The sequence below is a fragment of the Lissotriton helveticus genome, chromosome 4_1 (assembly GCF_964261635.1).
Source record: "Lissotriton helveticus chromosome 4_1, aLisHel1.1, whole genome shotgun sequence".
In the NCBI taxonomy this organism is placed as follows: Eukaryota; Metazoa; Chordata; class Amphibia; order Caudata; family Salamandridae; genus Lissotriton; species Lissotriton helveticus.
In genome coordinates, this window is record NC_136063.1 from 786,119,518 (window position 1) to 786,141,834 (window position 22,317).

General features: G+C 46.9%; 1 protein-coding gene across 1 annotated transcript in view; it reads right to left on the reverse strand.

The window, feature by feature from the left end:
- RMC1 (regulator of MON1-CCZ1) overlaps nucleotides 1–22,317 on the reverse strand; it is a 266,564-nt gene that overhangs the window by 109,725 nt on the left and 134,522 nt on the right. The window contains exons 13-14 of the mRNA XM_078687420.1: nucleotides 5,754–5,882; nucleotides 365–471 (exon numbers count right to left, since the gene is read on the reverse strand). Of these exons, the coding sequence (XP_078543546.1) occupies nucleotides 365–471; nucleotides 5,754–5,882 (236 nt within the window). The remainder of the gene's footprint in view (nucleotides 1–364; nucleotides 472–5,753; nucleotides 5,883–22,317) is intronic.

Sequence of the window (22,317 nt, forward strand, 5' to 3'; positions counted from 1 at the left end):
ATGGACGGAATAAAATAATAAAAGCCTAATGGATGAAGAAGGCTGCCTGAAAGCCCCTATATTTAAGTATATGATAGATACATAAATTTTCTTTTTTAATTAAAAGGTCTTGGCTAACTCATCTGTGGGCAACGCTGTAACATGTCATAAGTCGGTGGTTACATCCATTAGCCATTAGTTCAGGCTAAGGCCCGATGTTTACAAAGAGGAGCGTGTGGGTATGACATTGCAATATATTATGGTTCTTTAACTAAGCTGGTAGATTGCCTTTCACTTGAACACAACTAATGAACACATTTATCCATATTTTTATTAGAGAGAGAGAGAGAGAGAGTGTCTATAAAAGGAAAGGTGGGCATCTCACCCCAGTATAGCTTTGTTCCGCTTCCAGGTACTTTTTATATTCAAAATTCAGTTTGTCAAACACAGTAGCAATAACGGATAACGGCCCTCTGCTCGGTCCACTTAACACTGCAAAACACAATGTTAGGAACCAGGTGAGAAAAGACTACAAAATCATTGTTAACATTCAATTTATCACTTGAATTCAGTAGATAGAATTACATTATATGCAACTTATGGTCATTGTTGTACTAATGGTGAGGCTCAGAGAGCAGTGACTTCAGGGGTTGCCAGAATGTTTCAGCTATTTTAGGTACAACTTTTTTTCATCAATTTTCAAAAGTGAATAATATAAAACTCAGTGTGACTTTTCACCCTTATCTCGATCAAAAAAGACCCATGGCCCTCTTACTACTTCAATTTCTCATGTGTCCCGCATGTATTCCCTGAATGCCAGATCAGAGTTCAGACCGGCAAAGAACGTACTCGATAATCATCAGATCCTCTTCTGTGTCTCCCCATTACAGGGTTTAAACTCTCCCAAGGAAGCAACCCTGCGCAAACAGAGTTTCTCTTTGTCATTCGTCTTTTGTCCCACAATTATCAGTTGGGCTTTTCCTGCAGGTAAAAGCTTTCGATGATAATTACTGAAGAGTGGCCCAAAACTAGTGGTGTAGTCTGGCCCTAATACCAGAAGGAAAATGCACCAACAGTTGGTATTAAAATAAAGACAGGATTAGGGTGCAGTGGGACAATCCTACCCCCTGAACCTTGGCGTCCGTGCATCTGATGCACTAATAATAGGTGCTGCCCCTGCTTACAGGTCTCAGGATACCCATTCTACCTGTCTTTCCACTTTCCTTCTCTCTCGTATCTTCAAACCGATCTCATTTCTTCCTCCCTTGGATGCTCCCCTCCCAATCCTGTACCTCTTTCTCTCTTTCCCCTTCTTTCTCTCACTACACCTTAGCTCCCTTTGCCCTAATCTCTTTATTTAGAGTCCCCTTTTTTCCTTTTACCTTACCCCTTTTGCTCGTCCTAACCCCTTTTTCGTTTCTCTTTGATCCTTAGTGTCTTTTCCCTCGCTACTTTCCACCTTTCATCTCATATTTTTTTCATCTCTTTCCTTCCCCCATTTCTCACAAATCTTTTAATTCTTCCATACACCTTCCCTTTCTATTTCCTCAAAGAGTAAACTTAAAGGTAGGCATCAGGCAGGCTATGAGCTTGAAAAATTCCAAAAAAGGCAGTCTCTAAAATTACTGCAGCTAGTGCAAAACAAACTGTCCCCAGACCTCAGTGGCATTGTCTCGGCTACATCACTGATCGCTCCGCCCCTTGCTAAATGGTTTCTCCACTGCTAGTAGGCCCCATTTCACAACACTCAAAGACGGACGTCATAACCCATGGGAGGCAAGACCCAAAATGACGACTTTAGGTGACAAGTCTAAAGTTGAATATTTGATCTAGGACATCAAAACATCTTTCCACCAGTTCACCAATTTGGGGCACAATCAGAACATGGGCTGCAATGTGTGGCCACATAGATCCCAAGCAGCAACTACCAGATTTTAAATGACCTCACAAGTGGATCTTTTCAATTACAACATTGCCATGCTCAGGGAGGAGAGCTGTGCTTGCATCCCATCCTGTGCTGCACAAGATGACAACAGCTTCTAGCACTGTAGCACTACATGGTGCATACTCATATGCAGGCTGTCAGGCAGGGTCTGCAAGAATAAGTATGTGTGTATATATGATAAATCCTACTGTAATAGATGGAGAAAGCAGAGATGTACGAGTTACTTACCTTTGGTAATGATGCATCTGGTAGAGCCGATTCTAGCCACAGATTCCTTAACATAGAATTATCCCCAGGCGTGGGACTGGGTGCCGGAAATGTTTTGCCCAGCATCCCTGCGCACCGGGGGGACGGCATCAGGCGGCTCCGCCCATGCGGCGCCCGCGTACGTGACGTTAGCGAGGTCACATAAGTTCCACCCCGGCGTGCCGAAGTAAATTTTCTTCAGAGAACTTTTCCGTGCCACAACGCAGAGCTATCAGACAAAACTGTGGGAGTATGGGAACAGTGTGTGAAAGAGAAGAAAAATGGAAAAAGGAATGGTGACAAACAACACCAAAAGGAGCAGTGTCAACACTGTAGTACCCAATGGCAAGGAAGAGAAAGAACAGAGCGCAGCCCTGAGCAGCCACCCTGCCAGCATGTAGACAGCCCCCCCCTTAAGACAAGGGACATAAGCAAAAATGTCACAATAACATGTAGTAGGGCCATGACCCCATTCAAAAATAACAATGGGGCACCAGTTCCAAGATAAACCAGGAACTACAACCTCTGAGGCAACCCCGGCACAGAGTGCGACAACCCCCCCAAGGGGCAAAGAGCAAGGCACAACCAGGGGACCCCAACTCAGAGGTTAGCAGAGGCCCCAGGGCTCTTAGTAACCACGAGGGAGGGAATGAGATGAAAGGCAAGCCTCCAACCTGGAACAGCCAGAACAGAGGGGCACACAGGATTACCCTTAGATCCATCCTCCAAAGTTCCAATAGAGGAGGAAGGAACAAGAAACAGGACAAAACAGCCTGTCAAAAAAACAAGTAATACACCCACCAGAAACATAGCCACCCCCCAGGAGGCGAGTGCAGAAGACCAAGCGAAAGGTCCTCGCAGAACGGGGAGGAAGGGCCGTGAAAGGAATCTGCGGCTAGAATCGTGTCTACCAGATACATCATTACCGAAGGCAAGTAACTTGTACATCTGATAGAGACTACTAGCCGCAGATTCCTCTACGTAGAATAGATACCCTAGCCATTCCAACAGGGAAGGAGGGTCTGCGGAGGACCCCACCAGCCTGGACACAACAGAAAGGCCCACAGGGGACTAGTCCCATGGACAGGACGAAGAGCCCCATCCTCCCTGGCAAGGAGGGGGAACCCCCACAAGCAGAACACCACTGACCCCAAGAGGGATGTGGGAAGAAGAGAGAATTTAGAAGAATTTAGAAGAAACCCATTCACCCTCAGCAGAGGAACTAAGGGCAAGGCCAGGGAGGTCGAAGCACCCCACGCCCCTACAAGGCAACAGAGCTCCCATCCAATTCCAGGACAATGAAGAAGCAAAGCCGAGAGGGCCCAAGTAAACGACGAAAAAGAAGATGAGCCCAACATAGACGGAAGGCAACCGACCAAACAGAGCGGCGCCCGCAGCAAGAAGCCGCCGGAAGAACAGCCCGGGGCCTCAGGAAGACCGGGCAGGCCCCGCCCGACAAAGGGAGAAACACAGAACCATCCCAGTGTCCAGGACAGGAGCATGGAGGCGAGGAAAGGCCCCGACACACTACGACGAGGGGTCCGAGCACACAACCTAAAGAAGCAACAGCAACATACATAAACGCCATGGAGAGAAGAGGCCCGGAGGCGACCCGAACTCCCTAGGAGAGCGCAAGGTATATAACGGCTACCACTACCCCACATAGCGTACATTAAGTCCCAAAACATGGGAACCCTCTTTGGAAGGAACGTCCGCAACAGAGGAAAAAACAAAAGAGCCACGGGGAAAAAAACCCGCAGAAGACTTGTCAAGCAGCTCAAGAGAAAAACAAAAGGCCTAATCTCAGGGAAGAAGGAGAAGAAGAAGGCGAGGAAGAAGAAGAAGGCGAGGAAGAAGAAGAAGGCGAGGAAGAAGGCGAGGGAGAAGGAGAAGGCGAGGGAGAAGGAGAAGGCGAGGGAGAAGGAGAAGGAGAAGGAGAAGGAGAAGAAGGAGAAGGAGAAGAAGAAGAAGCCATCAAATGGAAGATCAATCAGTCGCTCCCGAACATTCTCAGGGAACACGCCGTCCCGAAGCCAAGCATGGCGACGGAGGGCGACTGAGGAAGCCATGGCCCGGCAAAGCACCTCTGACATGTCCAGAGCGGAGCGGAGAATAAACGCCGCTAGCTCCCGGCCATCCAACGCATGATGCCGTAAGTCCACCTGAACAGACTCTTGTGAGGCGGCGGATGCCAAGGACTCAGTCGAGTCCCACAAACAAGAGGTGGCCCTAGCCAACACACATAAGGTGTTAAGGGCCCGCAGAGCCGCGCTAGTCGAGACGAACAAGTTGCGCCCCCAAGAGACCGGGACGGTGGAGACAACAGCGGCGGCAGCGAGGGAAAAGCAGTCCGCAAAAGTGGACTGGAAGCAGAGGGGTGGAGGGAAAGACACGCCGGGTCACGCGGCGCTGGAAGGTGCTGGTGCAGGAGGTGTTGAGGAAGTGGATCCCATGAGGCGGGGTGCCTCCCAGCTCCCGTCAGGGAAGAAAGGAGCGAACCCTCAAAGGGGAGTTCCCTCCCACCAGAGCCCTGGTGGAGAACCTCAAAAAGATGGTTTGCCGGAAAATGAGCAACCGGGTCACCCATGCGCAGAATACCCACAGCCGTGGACACTATGTGAGCGAAGGCCGCACCCGCCTCCGTAGGACCTCGCGGGAGAGAAAGCAGCTCCTCCGTGGGCGACGGCTGCAAACTAAGGCGGCCGTTCCCGAAGCCAAGCGGGGCGGGCAAAGGCCAGACCTGGAAGTCAGAAGGAGGAACCGAAGAGTGGGGGACCTGTTACTCCTCCGGCGAACACCTCACAATCAGTGTTGCCGTGATCCTCCCCTAAACACTACATGCAGATGAGTTGAGGGTCCGTCGCCGACATAAGACGCCCACACGACGTGCAAGTCTTGAAGCCCAAAGGCATTCGTACACTGTTCCACCAAAATATATCACAATGAGGAAGAAAAAGGGGGCTTAAACAGGCCCAAACAGAGACCAGATTCGCGTTGCACGCGGAAAAGGAAAAAACTGATGTAGGTGCGCCGAGGCGGGACTTATGTGACCTCGCTGAAGTCACGTACGCGGGAGGTGGTGCCTGGGCGGAGCCGCGAAATGCGACGCCCCGGCACGCAGGGATGCTGGGCAAAAAGTTTCCAGATCCAGTCTCATGCCTGGGGATAATTCTACGTTAAGGAATCTGTGGCTAGTAGTTTTTATCAGATATGGTAATCAGGATACAAAGCGTTCTCTGGTCCATGAATGCCTGATGCGTCAGAAGTGATCCATCATGAAACCTGTTGGCAAGCTGTTGACAGCCTCCTTGATGGAGGTTTGTTTGTGTCTAAGAGCACCTAAAGGCTTGCGTTGGGGTAGTCTGCCACTGTGAGGAATGAACGAATCCATTATTTTTCCATCAATTGCATTTTTGTTTTTAAATAAAACTATTTGGTGTATGGGATACTAGGCTTGGTTCATTTTCAGATTTTTTGTTTAGTGAAAATCAACATTAAAAGTAATGTAAAGAGGCTTTGTTCCAATACTTTAGATTTTACAAATGGGGTTCAAAACAGCAACAAACATGAAATGTAAACTTACTTTGAGAACACACAGATAAGATGACCATTTTGCAGTCTTTCCGCTGAATAAGAAAATCCATTAGCACTCCTTTGTCAGGTAACAAATTTACCACAGGCTGCAGTTTCACCTGTAGATACCACAGATAACCTAGATAAAGGAAGACACATCAAACATTACAAACATTCTAAATTAGAATAATATACTGCTTTCTCCCACCCACTTAATAACACAGCTGCAATACAGAATTATTTTTTGGATGGGTTTCCTTCGAAGGAATATTGCCCAATGCTGCCAATGTAGAAGAAGACACCCTCTAAACTTCAATAGCACAAGAAAACATTACTGAAGTGTTACAATAGCTGCTTAAAAATAAAACGATAATGAAACAATTTAATTTTTTGCTATTGGCTCTTAGCCTACGGGGCGACGCTCCTCCGCCATTGCGGAGGAGTCACCCCTGCTTAATCAATGAGACATAAGACTGGATGTATATTCAGAAGGCAAGAGAAGTATCTTTGCTACAGGATACACATTTTCCAATATAATAGGGTCAGAATTTTCTTTTTACGCAAATTCTTGGTAGACAGCCATGATATAACTCGGGAGGCATAATAAGGTAAACATTTGTGTACAACTTGTATTTGGCTTTAGCTTCCTTGATATTTTTCTGGGCAACTTCTAAAAAATGATCAACATGCACAGTAAGTGCAATCATGCATGGGTATTACTTTTGATAGCGAAGGCTAGGGAGTAGGTCATTGTATGCTAATTCTCTCAACCACAGTAAAAAGGTCCAGTCATCAGAACCCTATAAAACTGGCATTGTATATGCATTTCAAGCATTTGTTTGGTTATCCCGATCTTCCTATCAAGTCTGAGGATAGTGATGAGGGAGGACTCTGGTGTATATCAATTTGCACAAGGCTCGCCAAAAGTGGAAAATAAACTGTTAACTTCTAAAAGTAATCAAAATGAATTAAATGCAATGAAGGCGTACCTGTTAATGTTAATGTTACTGCGATTTGTATAGCGCAACAGCTGCCCCAGCAAAGGGGCATCCCGGCGCTGTCAGCAGAGCAACTAACACAGAGGGAGAGGCAAAGGCTACACGATGTTAAACAAGTATGTTGTAATGGCCTTCCTGAAAGCCAAGTAGTTGGTGTGACTAGCAAAAAAATGGTCAGGGGTTCTGCCCACTTAACCCTCCCATACCTGAGCAGGAGACATCCTAAGATGAAAAAATAGTAACAAAGGGTACCGAAGGGATTGATCCAAATTTAATTTTTCAAACAAGAAACAATTAATTATCTTGTGAAACAGAAACTAAACATGAAAGAATTACATATAAAATTCATCAACACATATGAGCGAACATCAAGGGAAGCACAACAACCGACAGTCTATCTACAAAATATCACATATACATATATACAAATATACATCACATTTATAGTATCACGTTTCTATGTACCCCAAACACAAAATATATATACAAAATATATATATATATATCCTAATTCGGATCAGTGCCTCCACTTCATTTGTAATGAGAGCACAATACAATGGTAGTCCCAAGAGTAAAGCACCTGGGGGTTACAGAATCAACCCAGTCTATATTTGCATGGGTGCCAATCTGAAAAAAATCAAACAAATTATTTCATCGAAACAAGGGACTCCAATTGAAGCAAAAGGTGTCGACGCAGTCGCGGTCGCGTTTCAGCCAGATGATATAGGCTTCATCAGGACAATGGGTACTCTATTCATCTAGGTCCTTGCAAATTCTCGGACAGATATCGGCGGCCAGCAAAACACACCCACCCACATGGGGGGGGGGGGGTGGTGCTTGGGCAGGAATCACAATCTGACCCCAGTCCCAAGAGTTCTTCCTTTATCTTTAAGCAGAACGTCCACTTGGATAAGGCAAGAGGACACCAGGCGTGGCTTAAATACACGTACTTTCTGCAATCACAAGACCAAAGCGACACGGACAACCAGTATTCGCTGCGGCGGGAATGCAACTCCAAGTAGTTGGTGTGGCTCCGAACATGGGTGGGAAGTGAATTCCAGAGGTGGGCTGCCCGGCTGCGGAAGGAACAGCCTCCTGCCCGCACTCTCCGAAACCTTGGAACCCTCACCAGGTGCTGGCCTAGTGAGCGGAACTGAGGTGTGGGTACCTAGGGGTCACTAAGTTGGCCAGGATACTGGGGGTGTTGAGTTTCAGGGCTTTAAAAGTGATGAAGAGGGCCTTAAATTCAATTCTTCTGGCCACCGGCAGCCAGTGTAGCCAGTGGATGTTGGCTGACACCGGGCAGGACCTGTGCAGGGCAATCAGGGATCTGGCTGCTGCGTTCTGGGCCCGTTGTAGACACGCAATGTCCGCCTTATTTGCCCCTAAATATTATAGCTGCCTGAATGATGGTCTGGCCCGTCGGGGAGTCAAAAAAGCCCAATAGGGATCTAAGCCCCCCCCCCGTAAAAGCCCAAAGCAAATCCCTACTACCTTTTTGATTTGGACTTGGTAGTTAAGGGATGAGTCCAACCATACCCCCAGGTTTTTGACGGCCTGTTTGGGAGATACTCAGGCTTTCTGGCCACCAGAGTTCGCTCCACAGACCATGGTCCTTCCCCACCAACAACACCTCTGATTTACTGGCATTCAGCTGGAGGCAGTTGACGGACATCCACTCAGCGACCACTGCCAGATTGCCCCGAAATTTCAGGGCGTCCCTCTCGGTGTCTCTTGAGAGTGCCACCACCAGGTGAGTGTCGTCGGCGTAGGAGACCATGGTCACTCCCCTGTTTCTAGCCACCACAGCCAGCGGTTGGACATAGAGATTGAATAATAGGGGACTGAGGGAGGAACCCTGTGGGACACCTTGTTTAATGGGGTGTGTGCCTGAGGCAAAGGGGGGACCAGTAACCACAAATGACCTCTCACTGAGAAACGATGTGAGCCACTTCAAGGCCAGACCGACAATCCCCGCTTCCTCCAGGTGTTGTAACAGAATGGCATGGGACACTGTGTCAAACGCAGCACTGGGATCCAGAAGGATCAGTGCCGACATTTGCCCAGCGTCCAAAGCAGACCAAAGGTGTTCTGTCACAGCCTAGAGAGCAGGCTCCGTGCTGTGGCCAGGTCGAAAACCATTCTGGGAGGAGTACAGCGTGTTGTTCTTGGTCAGGAAGTCTGAGAGGAGGGATTTGACATGTGCCTCCTTGATCTTGGCTGCCCAGGGGAGTAGGGAAATGGGGCGATAGTTTTCAGGCTTGGCCAAGTACAACAGAGGTTTTTTTAAGTACAGGTAGCACCTTGGCATGTTTCTACGCCTTGGGCACGGTTGCAGTGGAAAGCAATATGTTAATTACCTGCCTCAAGGAGGGCATAATCGCAGGAAGCACCTTTCTAAATTGCTCTGGTTTAAGAGGACCAGTAGGTGAGCCAGATTTCATTTTCCTGCATAGTGCTTGCAGCTGGTCTGCGGAAATGGGTGTAAAAGACTCCAAGGTATTAGCAGTTTGATCACACCCTACAGCTAGAGGGGTGATAGCTGTAGCAGGAAAGGACCTGTAAATGCTATCTACCTTCCTTATAAAGGAAAGGCAAGGACCTCGCATTGCTCGTTAGTCTGGAATTTCCTGCACTGAGTTGGTCTGCTGCGATCTAAAGCTGGAGAGTATTGAGAATACGCTCTTTGCCGGGTTGTCGCTGTTACAGATTTGGTCGGCATAGAACGTTGCGAGCGCCGAATGAATGACCCTATGATAACTTTTAACTACCGCTCGATAGGTGTCTTTTGCAGTGGTGTTAAAATCCCTTCTCCATATACGTTCCAGCCTTTTGCGGTCTTTGCGCAGATCAGCTAGATCGCTATTATACCACGGTCTTGTTCTAGCTTTACGGTTCAGTTACCATTTCTCAGGGATAAGGCCATCTCGTGGCTGCCTGATCCAGTCTGTTAAGTCCCTGTATGCCTCATTAGGGTCATTAGGAAGGCTAGGGCATGTAGTGGACAGGCAGGCCTGGAAAGAATCCCAGTTAAAGCTTGTGCCAAGGGCGTTTGAGCGAGGATGTCTGGTCCTTGCTCCGTGAGGGAATTATCTCCTGGAGGGACATGGGGACCAAGTAGTGGTCAGACCACCCCATAGGGATGGGGGCAAGAACTGTCAGCGAGGGTATATTAGTGAAAACTGGGTCCAGCAAGTAGCTAGGTGTGTGGATCAGGCCTGACACCAGTTGTACTAGCTGGCAGGCTGCCATATCTACTATGACATTTGCCACGTCAGGGTCGTCTAATTTGTCTAGATGGATATTCAAATCCCCAGTGACTGTGAAGTTGGCGGTGTTAACTGCCAGCACGCTGACCGCCTCTGCGAGTACTACCTTAAAATCTGTGGAAGGCCCAGGGGGCCTATAAACCAGAAGCTCTGACATGGTGTAGTTTGGGCTAAATGTGACCTTAAAGAGAGCGCATTCACATTCGTGTATAGTCTGCCTAGTGAAGGTGCAGGGGTAGACCGATTTATAAATGACCGCGATGCCCCCTCCTCTGGTCGCCCTGTTGAGAGTGAGGATGCTATACCCTGCAGGAAGAGCCAGGCCAGGTTCCGCAGCATATCGTCAGAGAGCCATGTCTCGGTAAGAAAGAGGACATCAGGGGAGGTGTCCTCCAGTAGGTCATAAATGTCAGTATGATGTCTAGCTAAAGATCGGCTGTTGAGGTTAAAGATCTTGATGGCCTTCTTAGACCGTGGATGATGACTGTGTGATGCAGCGTAGGAGTGGCACTAAAGCCACAGCTCAAACAACAGAAAGGCCCCTAAATAGTGTTCCCGCAAGACTGTCTGCAGTTGCTCACCCCTTTCCTGAAGGCTAACAGATCCTTTTTGGTGTAGGTCAGCCCAGCTTCGGTGAAAGGGGCAGCGTGTCTGGCGACGGACTGGCGCGGACTATGCTCTCCAGTCAGACGGTGGGAAATTTTTTAATCGTTGGCAAACCCCCTAGCAGTTTAATCTGTCACTGCCCAATGGAGTCAAAACCACCCTTTGAGGGGCTAATTCTACAATACAATTTAGAGAAACCCAGCTAGTGGTGAAGAGTGGCTCCACAGTAATGATTGCTGCGCTATTTCCAAGGTAGGTAAGAATAAACTCCACCACCCCCAAAAATCCAAATAAACTGAGCAGTGGGTCCCGTTTCCCAAACAGAACTTTGTTTTTGTGAACTTGTCCGAAATGCACACAAAGTGCTAGCATGACTGGAAAATGGCCTTGATTTACTTTGGATCCATTTGTATTCCTGATGGACTGGGTATAGTAGCATGCATACTGAATTCCTAACTAACTTATTTTACTAGCATTTTGATCTTACAGCAAGTACTGATTAAGGAACTGCCAAGGAGGTGTTGGAACTCTAACTATGGAGATGATAAGTTCTAGCATCTCAAGACTAAAGAACACAGCGAAGCTCTAGGATAGCTGATCTTTATTATTTATTTAGAAGTTTTCTATAGCGCTAACAAGACCCGAAGGTAGCAGAGCGCTTTACAGTAAAAGGCATGACAGGGTGAACAAAAAGACATGTAACAAATAGAGGCAGTCCTCGAAAGACAATATTGGGGGAGGGGAAGTTCGTAACAGTGGGGCTTTTGGTATAAGGATACATAGATGACACATAGTTCAGTGGGAGATCCCAGTTATCTAGGACCTAGGGAGCGGATGAGGAACAAGGATTTGAGTTGGTTCTTGAATTCCGCATAGGACGGTAGAGTTCTGATATGCGGGGGATAGAGTTCCATATTTTGGGGGCATTTCCAGTGAAGGAGCAGTCCGCAGTTTTCTTCTTTCTGGTTTTTGGGAGGATGAGCAGCAGGGAGTTGGAGCTTCTCAAATATCTGCTTTGGCCTGCTTTTTTGAGCTTGATTGCCATATATTCAGGTTTACCGGTGTGGAGGGCCTTGTGGGTTAGGCAGGCCGTTCTGAAGGTGCTAAGCATTTCCACCGGGAGCCATTCAAGTTCTTTGAGTGCTGGGGAGATGTGGTCAAATTTTTTGCATCCTGTGATCATTCTTGCTGCCGCATGTAGTGTTGTTTTTAATGGAGCCAAGTGTGATTTGGGGATACCTGTAAGGATTGAATTCCCATAGTCCAGTCTAGATAGAACTAGAGATTGTGTGGCTAGTTTAAGATCCTTGTTTGGAATGAAAGGTTTGATTTTGTTCAGCAGTCCGAGGTTGAAGAAAGCACTTTTTGCCGAGTTCTTAATGTGGTTTGTCAAGGTTAGTTTGGGGTCTAGGGTGAAACCCAGAGATTTGACGGAATCAGTTGGCGTGAGAGAACCTTTAAGAGCATCGATCGACTTCAGCCACTCAGTGACTTGAGGGTTGTCTTCTTTGTTTGAGATGAGAAGGGTTTCGGTCTTGTCGGGATTGAGTTTCAGGTGGTTTTTTGTCAGTCAATCTTGAACATCTTTTAAGACAGCATTTAGTCTGTGGATGTCGTTAGGTGAAGAGGTTTCCAGGTAGATCTGCGTGTCATCCGCGTAGAGGTGGAAGAGGATGTTGGCATTCCTGAGTAGTTTGGCGAGCGGTTCCATATAGATGTTGAAGAGATGAGGAGAAAGTACTGATCCTTGGGGGACACCCTTGTTGACTTGCTGTATTTCGGAGGTGAAGTTCTTCAGTTTTATTATTTGCGAGCGGTTGTGGAGAAAGGAAGAAAACCAGTCAAGAACTACCTTGCAGAGTTTTGATGAGGAGCTTATGGTCTACCGTGTCGAAAGCTGCGGATAGATCAAGGAGTATGAGAAGGCAGCACTTGTCAGCGTCGAGAGAACCGTGAATGTCATCTATGATGTTCAGCATCGCTGTTTCTGTGCTACGACCTTGTCTGAAGCCAGATTGGAGGGGGTCCAGGAGATTGATGTTATCCAGATGAGGAGTCAGTTGCAGGAGAACGCAGCGTTCCAGTGTTTTGGCGAGTAGAGAGAGGTTAGATATCGGTCTGAAATTGTTCAAGTCAGTAGAGTCGAGACCGGGTTTTTTCAGCAAAGGGGTGACTTGTCCCATTTTTAGACAGTCGGGGACCACTCCGCTTTGTAGGGAGCTATTTATGATTTTGCCCCAGATAGGTGCTAAGGTGAGCTTCATTTTTTTGACAAGTGAGGGAGGAATGGGGTCTGAGATGTGAGCTGATGGTTTGGACGTCGAGATTAGCGAGATTATCTCAGTTTCCTGCACGTGGCGAAAGCTTAGCCAAGGGAGGGGAGGGGGGCCGGAAGGGAGGGCCTGAGGGATGGCCGCGTTGCTGATGTCTAGAGATAGTTCGATTTTTAAGACCTTGTCGTTGAAGAAGCTGGCGAAGTTGTCGCATAGTTCTTTGGACGCCTGCAGGGGTGAGGGCAGAGGCTTGGATGTTTGATGTCTGATTATGCTGTAGAGTTCCTTAGGTCTGTTTTTGGAGTTGGCAAGTGCCTCTCGGAAGAAGTTGGATTTCTTGTTTTTGATATGGTTGTTATACTTCTTTCGGGCTGTTTTTAGTTGTAGGCGAAGGATGGTTGTTGGGTTGTTTCTCCACTTTCTTTCTTTGGCTCTCAATGTTCTTCTTTCTGCGTTGAGGTCCGAATTGAACCAGGTTCTAGACGGGGTGGCACGGCTTCTTTTGAGCTTTGGAGGAGCTAGATTATCGAGAATGGAGACTAGCTCAGAGTTGTAGTTGTCAATGAGATCGTTGGTCGAAAGGTGTGGAGAGTTGTCTGGGAGAAGTGAGCTTAGCTGCCCTTCTAGAATGTCTAGGGGGACTTGGGAGAGGTTTCTTGACCATTTGGGTGGGTCTTGGGGAGGTTTAAGCGGGATGATGGGGTGATTAATGTGAAATAGGATCATATGATGATCTGACCAGTCAACGGGGAGTATGTGGTTGATCGTGATTGAATTCTTTTGTGCAATGATGGCGTCCAGTGTGGCTCCTTTGTAGTGTGTCTCCTCGGTGCAATGTTGAGTGAGGTTGTTATCTGCGAGGAGGTTGGATAGCGATCTAATTAGAGGGTTGTGGGTTTCATTCCATCGGAGATTCAGGTCACTAAGAATTAGGTTTTTGGAATCGCCAAGAGCGTCTTGAGCGATCAGGTTGGATAGTTGGTCTCCAAACTCATTGTTTCTGCCCGGGGGGGTGATAGAGTAGATGGCAAAATAGAGAATCATTGTCTTTGGTTTTGATGGAAACGGATAGACATTCAAATGAGTTGTATTCAAAGGGGGAGGTTTCTGTGATGTTCCAGCTGTCCTTGTGGATGATAGCAACTCCACCTCCTCGATGTTCTATCCTGTCTTTGGAGATGAGGGAGAATCCCGGTGAAACCAGCATGTCTAGGCAGGGGGGAGATGACTTATTTAGCCAGGTCTCAGTGAGGAACGCAACATCCATGTCGTGTGTAAGGATGGCTTCAGCTATGTCCGTTGCATGTAATGAGGCCGATCTGCAGTTGATTAGGAGGCAGTTGGTGATTCTCTCCTGAATGCTGGTTGTTTTGTCTTTAGCTTCTCTGGGTATGGCGGTGAGGACTGGTAATCTTTGTCGTTTGAGGGTGAGTTGATCTTTCCGGTAACCAGTGATTACTTGGATTTTAGATTTAGGTGAGACTGAGATGGGAGAGTCGTAGGTCGTGGCTAGTAATGTTGCTTCTCTGTCTGACATAGGCGCTTCTGATCTGAGTGGCCTGGTGGTCAGGTGTTTTGAGCCTGCTGGGGTGTGAGATGAGGTAGTGGTCGGGGGCCTAGTCCATGGGGCTCTGGAGAGTTCAGATTTTTTGGGACTGGAAGCCAGGCTCTTGGGATAGGGATCGAGCGGGTGAGCGTTGAGGGCTACTGTGGGCCCCTGGGTGTTGATGTCGTTGGCGAGGAGGGACGTTCGGGGAGGGGTATTGGGAGGTTTGGGGGGATTATATTGTGCATTGTGGGGTACTGTGGGTCCCTGGGTGATGTTGGCGTTGGCGAGGAGGGGCGTTCGGGGAGGGGGTTTAGAGGGAATACAGGCTATACCGAGGTTGAGGAGGATTTCAATTAGGCCTTGGGTGATGGAGTCGACCTGTTTTTCCAAGGCTGTGAGCCGCTTAGTTATGGAATCAATGGGGGGGTTGTGGGCAACTGCAGTGGGGCCGAGCGAGTTGTAGTTCGGGAGAGTGGGTTGGGAGATAGGGATCGGGGTAGAGGGCGGGGGTGGTGTGGGAAGAGGGCTGGGTGAGATATTGGACATGGGTGGGAAGGGGGGAGGGTCGGGAGGAGGATAGGACGGGGGAGGTTTGAGAGTAGGGGGGAGATTCGAGGGGAGGCTCGTTGGCTGTGGGCTGCCAGTTGACCGGGGGGTGATTGTCCTCGGGGGTGGGAGGTAGCTATGGGGGGTGAGGTGGTAAGGGAGGGTGGTAGGGGGTGAGAGTTGGCTTTCCTGTTGGTGGAGGATAGGTGGGCGTGGGGGGTGGGATGTGGCGGGGGGGAGCCTGACGGGCTGTGTGTGGATCGAGGGGGGTCGTGTCACGGTCTTCTCTGTCTGTAGAGGGAGTGGACGGTGAGGGTGTAGATGCGAGGTGCAGCGGGGTAGGGAGGGCTGACTTGAGAGAGGGGAATAAGGAGTCAAAAGCTTCCAGGTTATCATTGTTGGCTTGTATGAGGACTGTGCCATTCGTGAAGATAGTCATGGTTGTATAGCCCCTGCCAATTGATCTGAATGGAAGAATCGTAGTTAATTTGCAGCTGTGAGCAGTGGAGGTGGTTTTGGCGATGAACATCCGCGTTCTAATTGTGGAGACCCAATATTCGGGTCTTTCTGTGTGGAATATTAGGTCCATCTTCATCGGTCCTATGGAGGTCGAATGGTAGATGTCAATGATTAGGGTTTCTTCATGTTTGCGGATGAGTTTCTGCTTGAAAGTGCGTCGAAGCTTTGTAGAGAGGAGGGGGGGGAAGATGATGGTGAAGGAGTTCCGACTGTGAGGTTTGAGGTGGGCAGGTGTGACTGGAGGGGGAGGTTGGTCCCGGGCCATAGTGAGGATAGAAGAGGGGGGAGAGCCTGGTGAGTTGCGATGTGAAGCTAGGAGCTTAGGTGGCCCAGAGTGACGAGCCGAGGAGTTCCCGTAGAGTGTTGAGGGTGACGTGACTCCAGGTGATCTGGAGTTTAAAGAGCTGAAGCATGAAGAGAGGCGGCTGCCTCCTGTTCAGAAGTCTCAAGTATGAGCAGAAAGGTACAGACTGGGTGCAGCTTTTGTCACTGGAGTTAGAGCAAGTCTCACAGATAAGCAGTGAGTTCTAGACTGGTGAGGAAGAGTAAACGCTGATCTTGCTTTGCACAACACTTAAAACTGAATCTTGACAATGAGAATAAACGTGCACCTTAAACATGCCTAGAGAAACCACACAGAACTTAGAAAAAGTGATGAGCAATCAAAGTAAAAGTGTGCTTGACTAGGTGGAAACAGTAGGGTTAATCAATTAGTGAATTTAAGCTGTTTAAGTAAGCAATTACCTGTTATTATTGACATGAAACATTATGAAAGTTGATGATATCGTAGCATTGCTTTTTGACATCATTGCAGAGTGTCGCAACAAATTCGACTTTGGTGCAATTTCAAAATGAAAAACAGTACATGTCTGAAATTTTCAGTATAAGTGCTTATTGTATAAAGATCATTTGTGTTCAGACATGATTTTATTTTAATGGCTTTTAGAATTCATTTACATGTTGCTACATTCCTGAAATAGTGGCAATAGGCCATACTTGAAGTTCAACATTTCTGTGTAATATTTAAACGTTTATATATGATATGTGCTTTTAATTTGTTATGCTTAAGATTCATTTGGAGTTTGCTAAACTATAAGATGAAATGATGAATTTAAACACGTTAAAATGTTTTTCTGTTTAGGCTGCTTAATTCATAGCCTTGTGCAATGGACTTGATACAGTCTCAAATGTTGCTTTATTTGTTCTTGATTCGTGTGACATTCCTTATAACAAAGACTGCTCTTTTCCCATAGTGTGTGAATGGTGAGAAGCTGACTTTTTCCCCATATCCACAATGTGTAACAAGCTGAAAGAGTTCTTTGTCTATTAACTTGTGAGGATGGAAGGACATTTGTTTCTCATGACTTATGTGGGAAATTATGCTAGAACTTAAGTAACAATTTGTACCTGGAAAGACAGAAGAACGATCACATGACTATCAGACCATTGTAAACCGACCATTGAAGTCATGATGACAAATATGAACTATATAACCACGATGCACAGGAGGAAGAGTGGCATGATGTTTTCTGAACTTTTGAGGAGAGCTTTTGTCTAAGCTCAGGCTGCCCCTTGACACTTTGCCTGCCACTTACCTGCTGAACTATTTCTATTATGCCCCTTTGCTTTTGGCTCTTGCTGATGAACTTGCCTGTTGGACGATCTGAAGCAGTTTGGGGAGAAACTAGACTTGAACTTTCCTGATGTATGCTCCATTTCTCCTTGCCCTTACCCATGGACTTTGCCCATAGCAGGCTAACTTGATCCCGTTGCCAATGCTTAGAGAACTTCCATGAACCAACTTCTTTGTCATTGTTGGTGATAGAAATTGTATTGCTGATCAAAAACCATCTTCTTATGGAGTCTTTATACAGAGTTAGATTACTTTAACTGAATGTGTGATTCTATATTTCAAATTGTTAGATGACTGAACTTCTTAAAATATTACTTGAATGCATTGATTTTGGCTCTTAAATACAATAACCAAATTCTCTAAACGTGTCAGAGTCTTATTAGGTCTAAAGTTATTTTGCAGAAACTGTGCTAGTAAAACACTTATAAATTATTTTCAGAACATCAGGTTCTTTTGCTCTTGTTCTGTGTAGCCAAGACAGAGCTCTTGGTTTGCATGATTCTTGTTAGACTGAATTTCTTCAGGAGGTTTGGTCTACCAATTGCTATACTGTATTTCTTTAGTAGGGTCTTGAGAGTGATTTACTTGAACTTCATTACCAATTTTAGAATTGGCTACCAATTAATGCTCCTCTTTGGGTAGCCGACAGTTGGACCTTCTGATTCCTCACCTCTCACTGCAAAAGAGAATGGTCCATTTGAGAACCATTGCCTCTGAGGTGAAGTATTGAGTCTGTAAAAGTAAAATCCTACTCCATGTGCCCAGTAGGAGTGTTGAGGCTAAGTTCATGAGAGCAAAAGCTTCCCACGCCAACACTGGGTGTGGCTTTCAAACACAACAACACCAGACTTCTATACAGTCAGAGACATGACAGTCTGCATTCTAGAGTGGAGACTGACTACTGGCTCTCCTTGGAAAATAAGTGTAGTAAGTCATATATAAATCACCCACTTCATCCTCCTGCCTGTAGGTATAGCATTTATGCGTATGTCTGGGGAAATGTGGGTAGGCTACAAGTGTTAAAATCCAACCAATATGCACACAACTGCTATGATTTTAGAGTGCTCATTAAGGTTTACAGTAGTCACAGGTTGTTGCGTAACCTCTCTTATTTCTTCCCCACACGTTGCTTCTTTTACTTTTCACCCCAGAATGTTTTGTGAATACACATGCATTTGCCTTACTTTCAATATGTATCCTCCTCACAAAGAGAAGGAGAGATATTTGGATGTTAACTGACTCAGCGAAACCAATGGTAGTAGGCCAGCCTGTGACCTAGTTAAAACAACTTGTACACCAATGTTAAGCTAAACATCTCTTGCAGTGACGAGAGGCTGTCTGCCCCATGCACACATCTGGTGCTTTGTACTAAAGGGCAAGGACAGTCTCAATGCATAAGACCCAATAAGACATTATCACTTGACAGGAATTATTTCAGAGAAATTGTAATTTAAACAGCACTTTGGATGTACTGGTTCCTCCAAAAGGCTTGGAACAAACGTTAACTTTCACAAATCAGTTGTATAAGACAAACTGCCTTCTGAATGAGATGTGAGACTAGTGTGCCGGCACCATGTATTTGCTGAATAACTGTTTCTCCAGGTGAGGCTGATGACTAGGTGAGGTTTGTGTTGCCACAGCCTCATTTGGTGCACAGCTCTCTTTAAGCAACGCTGAAGAAACAATGAGTTAGTGAGCCTGCATCTTTGCTCGCTGCCCATCATTTAATTAGACAGCACTAAGGTTCCAACAAGGTCTGTGTGCCCAACTGCATGTGTTCTGCATCTTAAGTGCAATCACTTCACCTAACCGAGAGTAGCTGTCACTACACCAATGTCCACTGAATATCAATGCACCAGAAGATTGCAGATCCTTCACCACAAGCTGCAAGAATCCCCAGACTGTACAAATGGTTCAAACTAAGACAGGTCTTGAAATGCGGCCTCCAAAAGTGAACGGATAAAAGGACGTACTTGGCATTTCAGTGTACTTGCAGTAGTATCTGGCATGTGCATTTCTAGGGCCAGTGGCAATAGTTGATTGCCTTTCTGTCCTAGAGCGGAGTAAATTCTCGAGAAATAGCTTGAAAACAGAAAAAACTAAATATGAAAATACATCTGGAAATATAAAAAAGTGAAAGAAAAATATAATGGTAAACAATAATGGCAAATTATTACCTCTAATAAACATGATCTACCCAAGGTAATATACTTCAGTCTATGAGCTAGTACTTTAGAGACCATTTGCGAGGGATACTTTGGTTAGCTTTCTGTAAAAGAAGTACAACGTACTATGGGGAGGAAAACATGTACTAATATGCCACCGCCGACTAGGTTTTATAGCCTCAATATCGGAACAAACTAAATAAATTGAAGACTTGTTGAAAAAAAGATATTCTTTATGGGAATCATTCGAAAAATGGGTTCTTTTAACATCCCCTAGACTTTCAGAAATATCAAGCAACATAGGCATCTTCATCAGGGACCACTTTGCAAATCTTCATTCCTTAATGTAACAATAATTACTTGTGAAGAATTCAAAGCTCATCAGGGTTTTGACTTCATTTTAGTTTTTGCCAAAAAAAACACTGAACTATTGAAGAAGGGTAAGACATATGGCAGGAAAATTCAAGCAGAACTCCTGGCACCGAATTACACATAGATCGGGAGGAGATGTTGTAGAGGAGAGGGCCAGCAAACTGAATCTTGATGCTCTAATGGTACCCTGGAAAAGCCTATCCTCCCATGCAAAATTCTGCACTTTATGAAGTACAAAGAAACTGTTATAAATACTATTAACACAACATTACATGTGTCATTACATATCCACCAAACTTAATAAATACAGATAAGCTACAGTTAGACTTTATTTCCCCAAGCCTACTTGGTAATTTCAATCTTTAATAGTCAAGTCAAGTCAAGTCAAATAATTTATATAGCGCGCTACATACCCAGAGGGTCTCAAGGCGCTTGAGGAAGGGAGGGGAGTTACTTGTCGAATATCCAAGTTTTAAGTTGCTTTCTGAATGATAGGTGGTTCTGAGTGAGGCGAAGGTGAATGGGGAGTGAGTTCCAGGTCTTAGCTGCCAGGTAGGAGAAGGATCTACCTCCCATGGTGGTTTTGTTGATGCGGGGCACGGCAGCAAGGGCTTGGTTGGAGGAGCGTAGCTGGCGGGAGGGGGTGTAGAAGGAGAGTCGTGTGTTGAGGCATTCGGGTCCGAGTTCGTAAAGTGCTTTGTGTGCGTGGGTTAAGAGGCGGAATGTTATTCTCTTATTGACGGGGAGCCAGTGGAGTTTTCTCAGGTGACTAGAAATGTGGTCTTTACGCGGGATGTCTAGTATGAGTCTGGCTGAAGCGTTTTGGATGCGTTGGAGTTTTTTCTGAAGTTTTGCGGTTGTTCCGGCGTATAGGGTGTTACCGTAGTCCAGGCGGCTCGTGACCAGTGCGTGGGTGACCGTTTTTCTAGTTTCGGTGGGGATCCAGCTAAATGTTTTTTTGAGCATGCGAAGAATGTTGAAGCACGATGATGAGACGGCGTTGACTTGTCTGTTCATCGAGAGTGAGGAGTCCAAGATGATGCCCAGGTTCCGTGCGTGGTCCGTCGGGGTGGGTGCTTTTCCAAGGGCCTCTGGCCACCAAGAGTCATCCCAGGCGGAAGGGGAGGTGCCTAAGATAAGGACTTCTGTTTTGTCTGAGTTCAGCTTCAGACGGCTGTGTCTCATCCACTCGGCTACTTCTTTCATTCCTTCATGTAGGTTGGTTTTGGCGGTGTTCGGGTCTTTGGTGAGTGAGAGGATCAGTTGAGTGTCATCAGCGTAGGAGATGATGTTGAGGTTGTGTTGGCGTGCGATGGTCGCGAGGGGGCTCATGTATACGTTGAAGAGAGTGGGGCTGAGTGAAGATCCTTGTGGCACGCCGCAAATGACTTCAGTGGCTTCTGACTTGAATGGTGGCAGGCGGACTCTGAGTTCTTCCGGTAAGGAACGAGCTGATCCAGTCCAGTGCTTTTCCTTGTATTCCAATGTTTCTGAGGCGATGTAGGAGGGTGTTATGACCGACTGTGTCGAAGGCTGCGGAGAGGTCAAGGAGGATGAGGGCGACTGTGTCTCCATTGTCCAGTAGGGTTCGAATGTCGTCTGTTGCTGCGATGAGTGCGGTCTCAGTGCTGTGTTTTGCTCGGAATCCGGACTGTGAGGAGTCGAGGGATTTGTTCGTTTCGAGGAAGGCGGCGAGCTGGCTGTTGACGGCTTTCTCGATGACTTTGGCCGGGAATGGTAGGAGCGAGATGGGGCGGTAGTTTTTGAGTTCGGTGGGGTCAGCTGTGGGTTTTTTCAGAAGGGCGCTGAGTTCGGCGTGTTTCCAGCTTTCCGGAAAGGTGGCAGAGTTGAGGGAGCAGTTGATGATGTCTCGGAGGTGTGGTGCTATGATGGAGTTAGCTTTGTTGAAGATATGGTGAGGGCACGGGTCTGTGGGGGATCCTGAGTGGATGGAGTTCATCAGGTGGATGGTGTCCTCAGTGGAGATTGGGTTCCAATCAGTTAGGATGTTCAAGGGGGGAGAGGGTACGGCAGAAGGTTGGGTGGCTTGGTCTCCGTGTTGGTTATCGAAGCTGTTGTGGATGTCTGCGATTTTGCTGTGGAAGAACGAGGCAAGGGAGTCGCAGAGGGTTTGAGAGGGAGTGATGTCGTTGGAGTTGGCTGAGGGGTTGGTAAATTCTTTGACAATGTTGAATAGTTCCTTGCTGTTGTGGGCGTTGTTGTCTAGACGGTCTTTAAGTGCAGCTTTCTTGGCAGTCCGGATCAGTTGGTGGTGTGTGCGAGTGGCGTTTTTGAGGGCGTCCTTGGTGCTGGTGTTTGGGTCTTTTTTCCAGGCCTTCACAAGGGAGCGACAGAGTTTCTTGGATGTCTTAAGATCATCGTTGAACCAGGGAGCGTTTTTGCAGTTTAGTTTGATTTGACGTTTTTTCAAAGGTGCTAGGTTGTCGGCGCTATTCGTTAGCCATTGAATGAGGTTAGCAGCTGCTTGGTTGGCGTTCGAAGAGTGGGCCGGGGGGTTTTGAAGAAGCGATGAGGAGATCTGGTCGATGGTGATTTTGTTCCAGTTTCTTCGCAAGGTGGGTTGAGGAAGGTAGTCGGTTGTGGTCTTTTTGCAGACAAAGTGAACACAGCTGTGGTCCGTCCA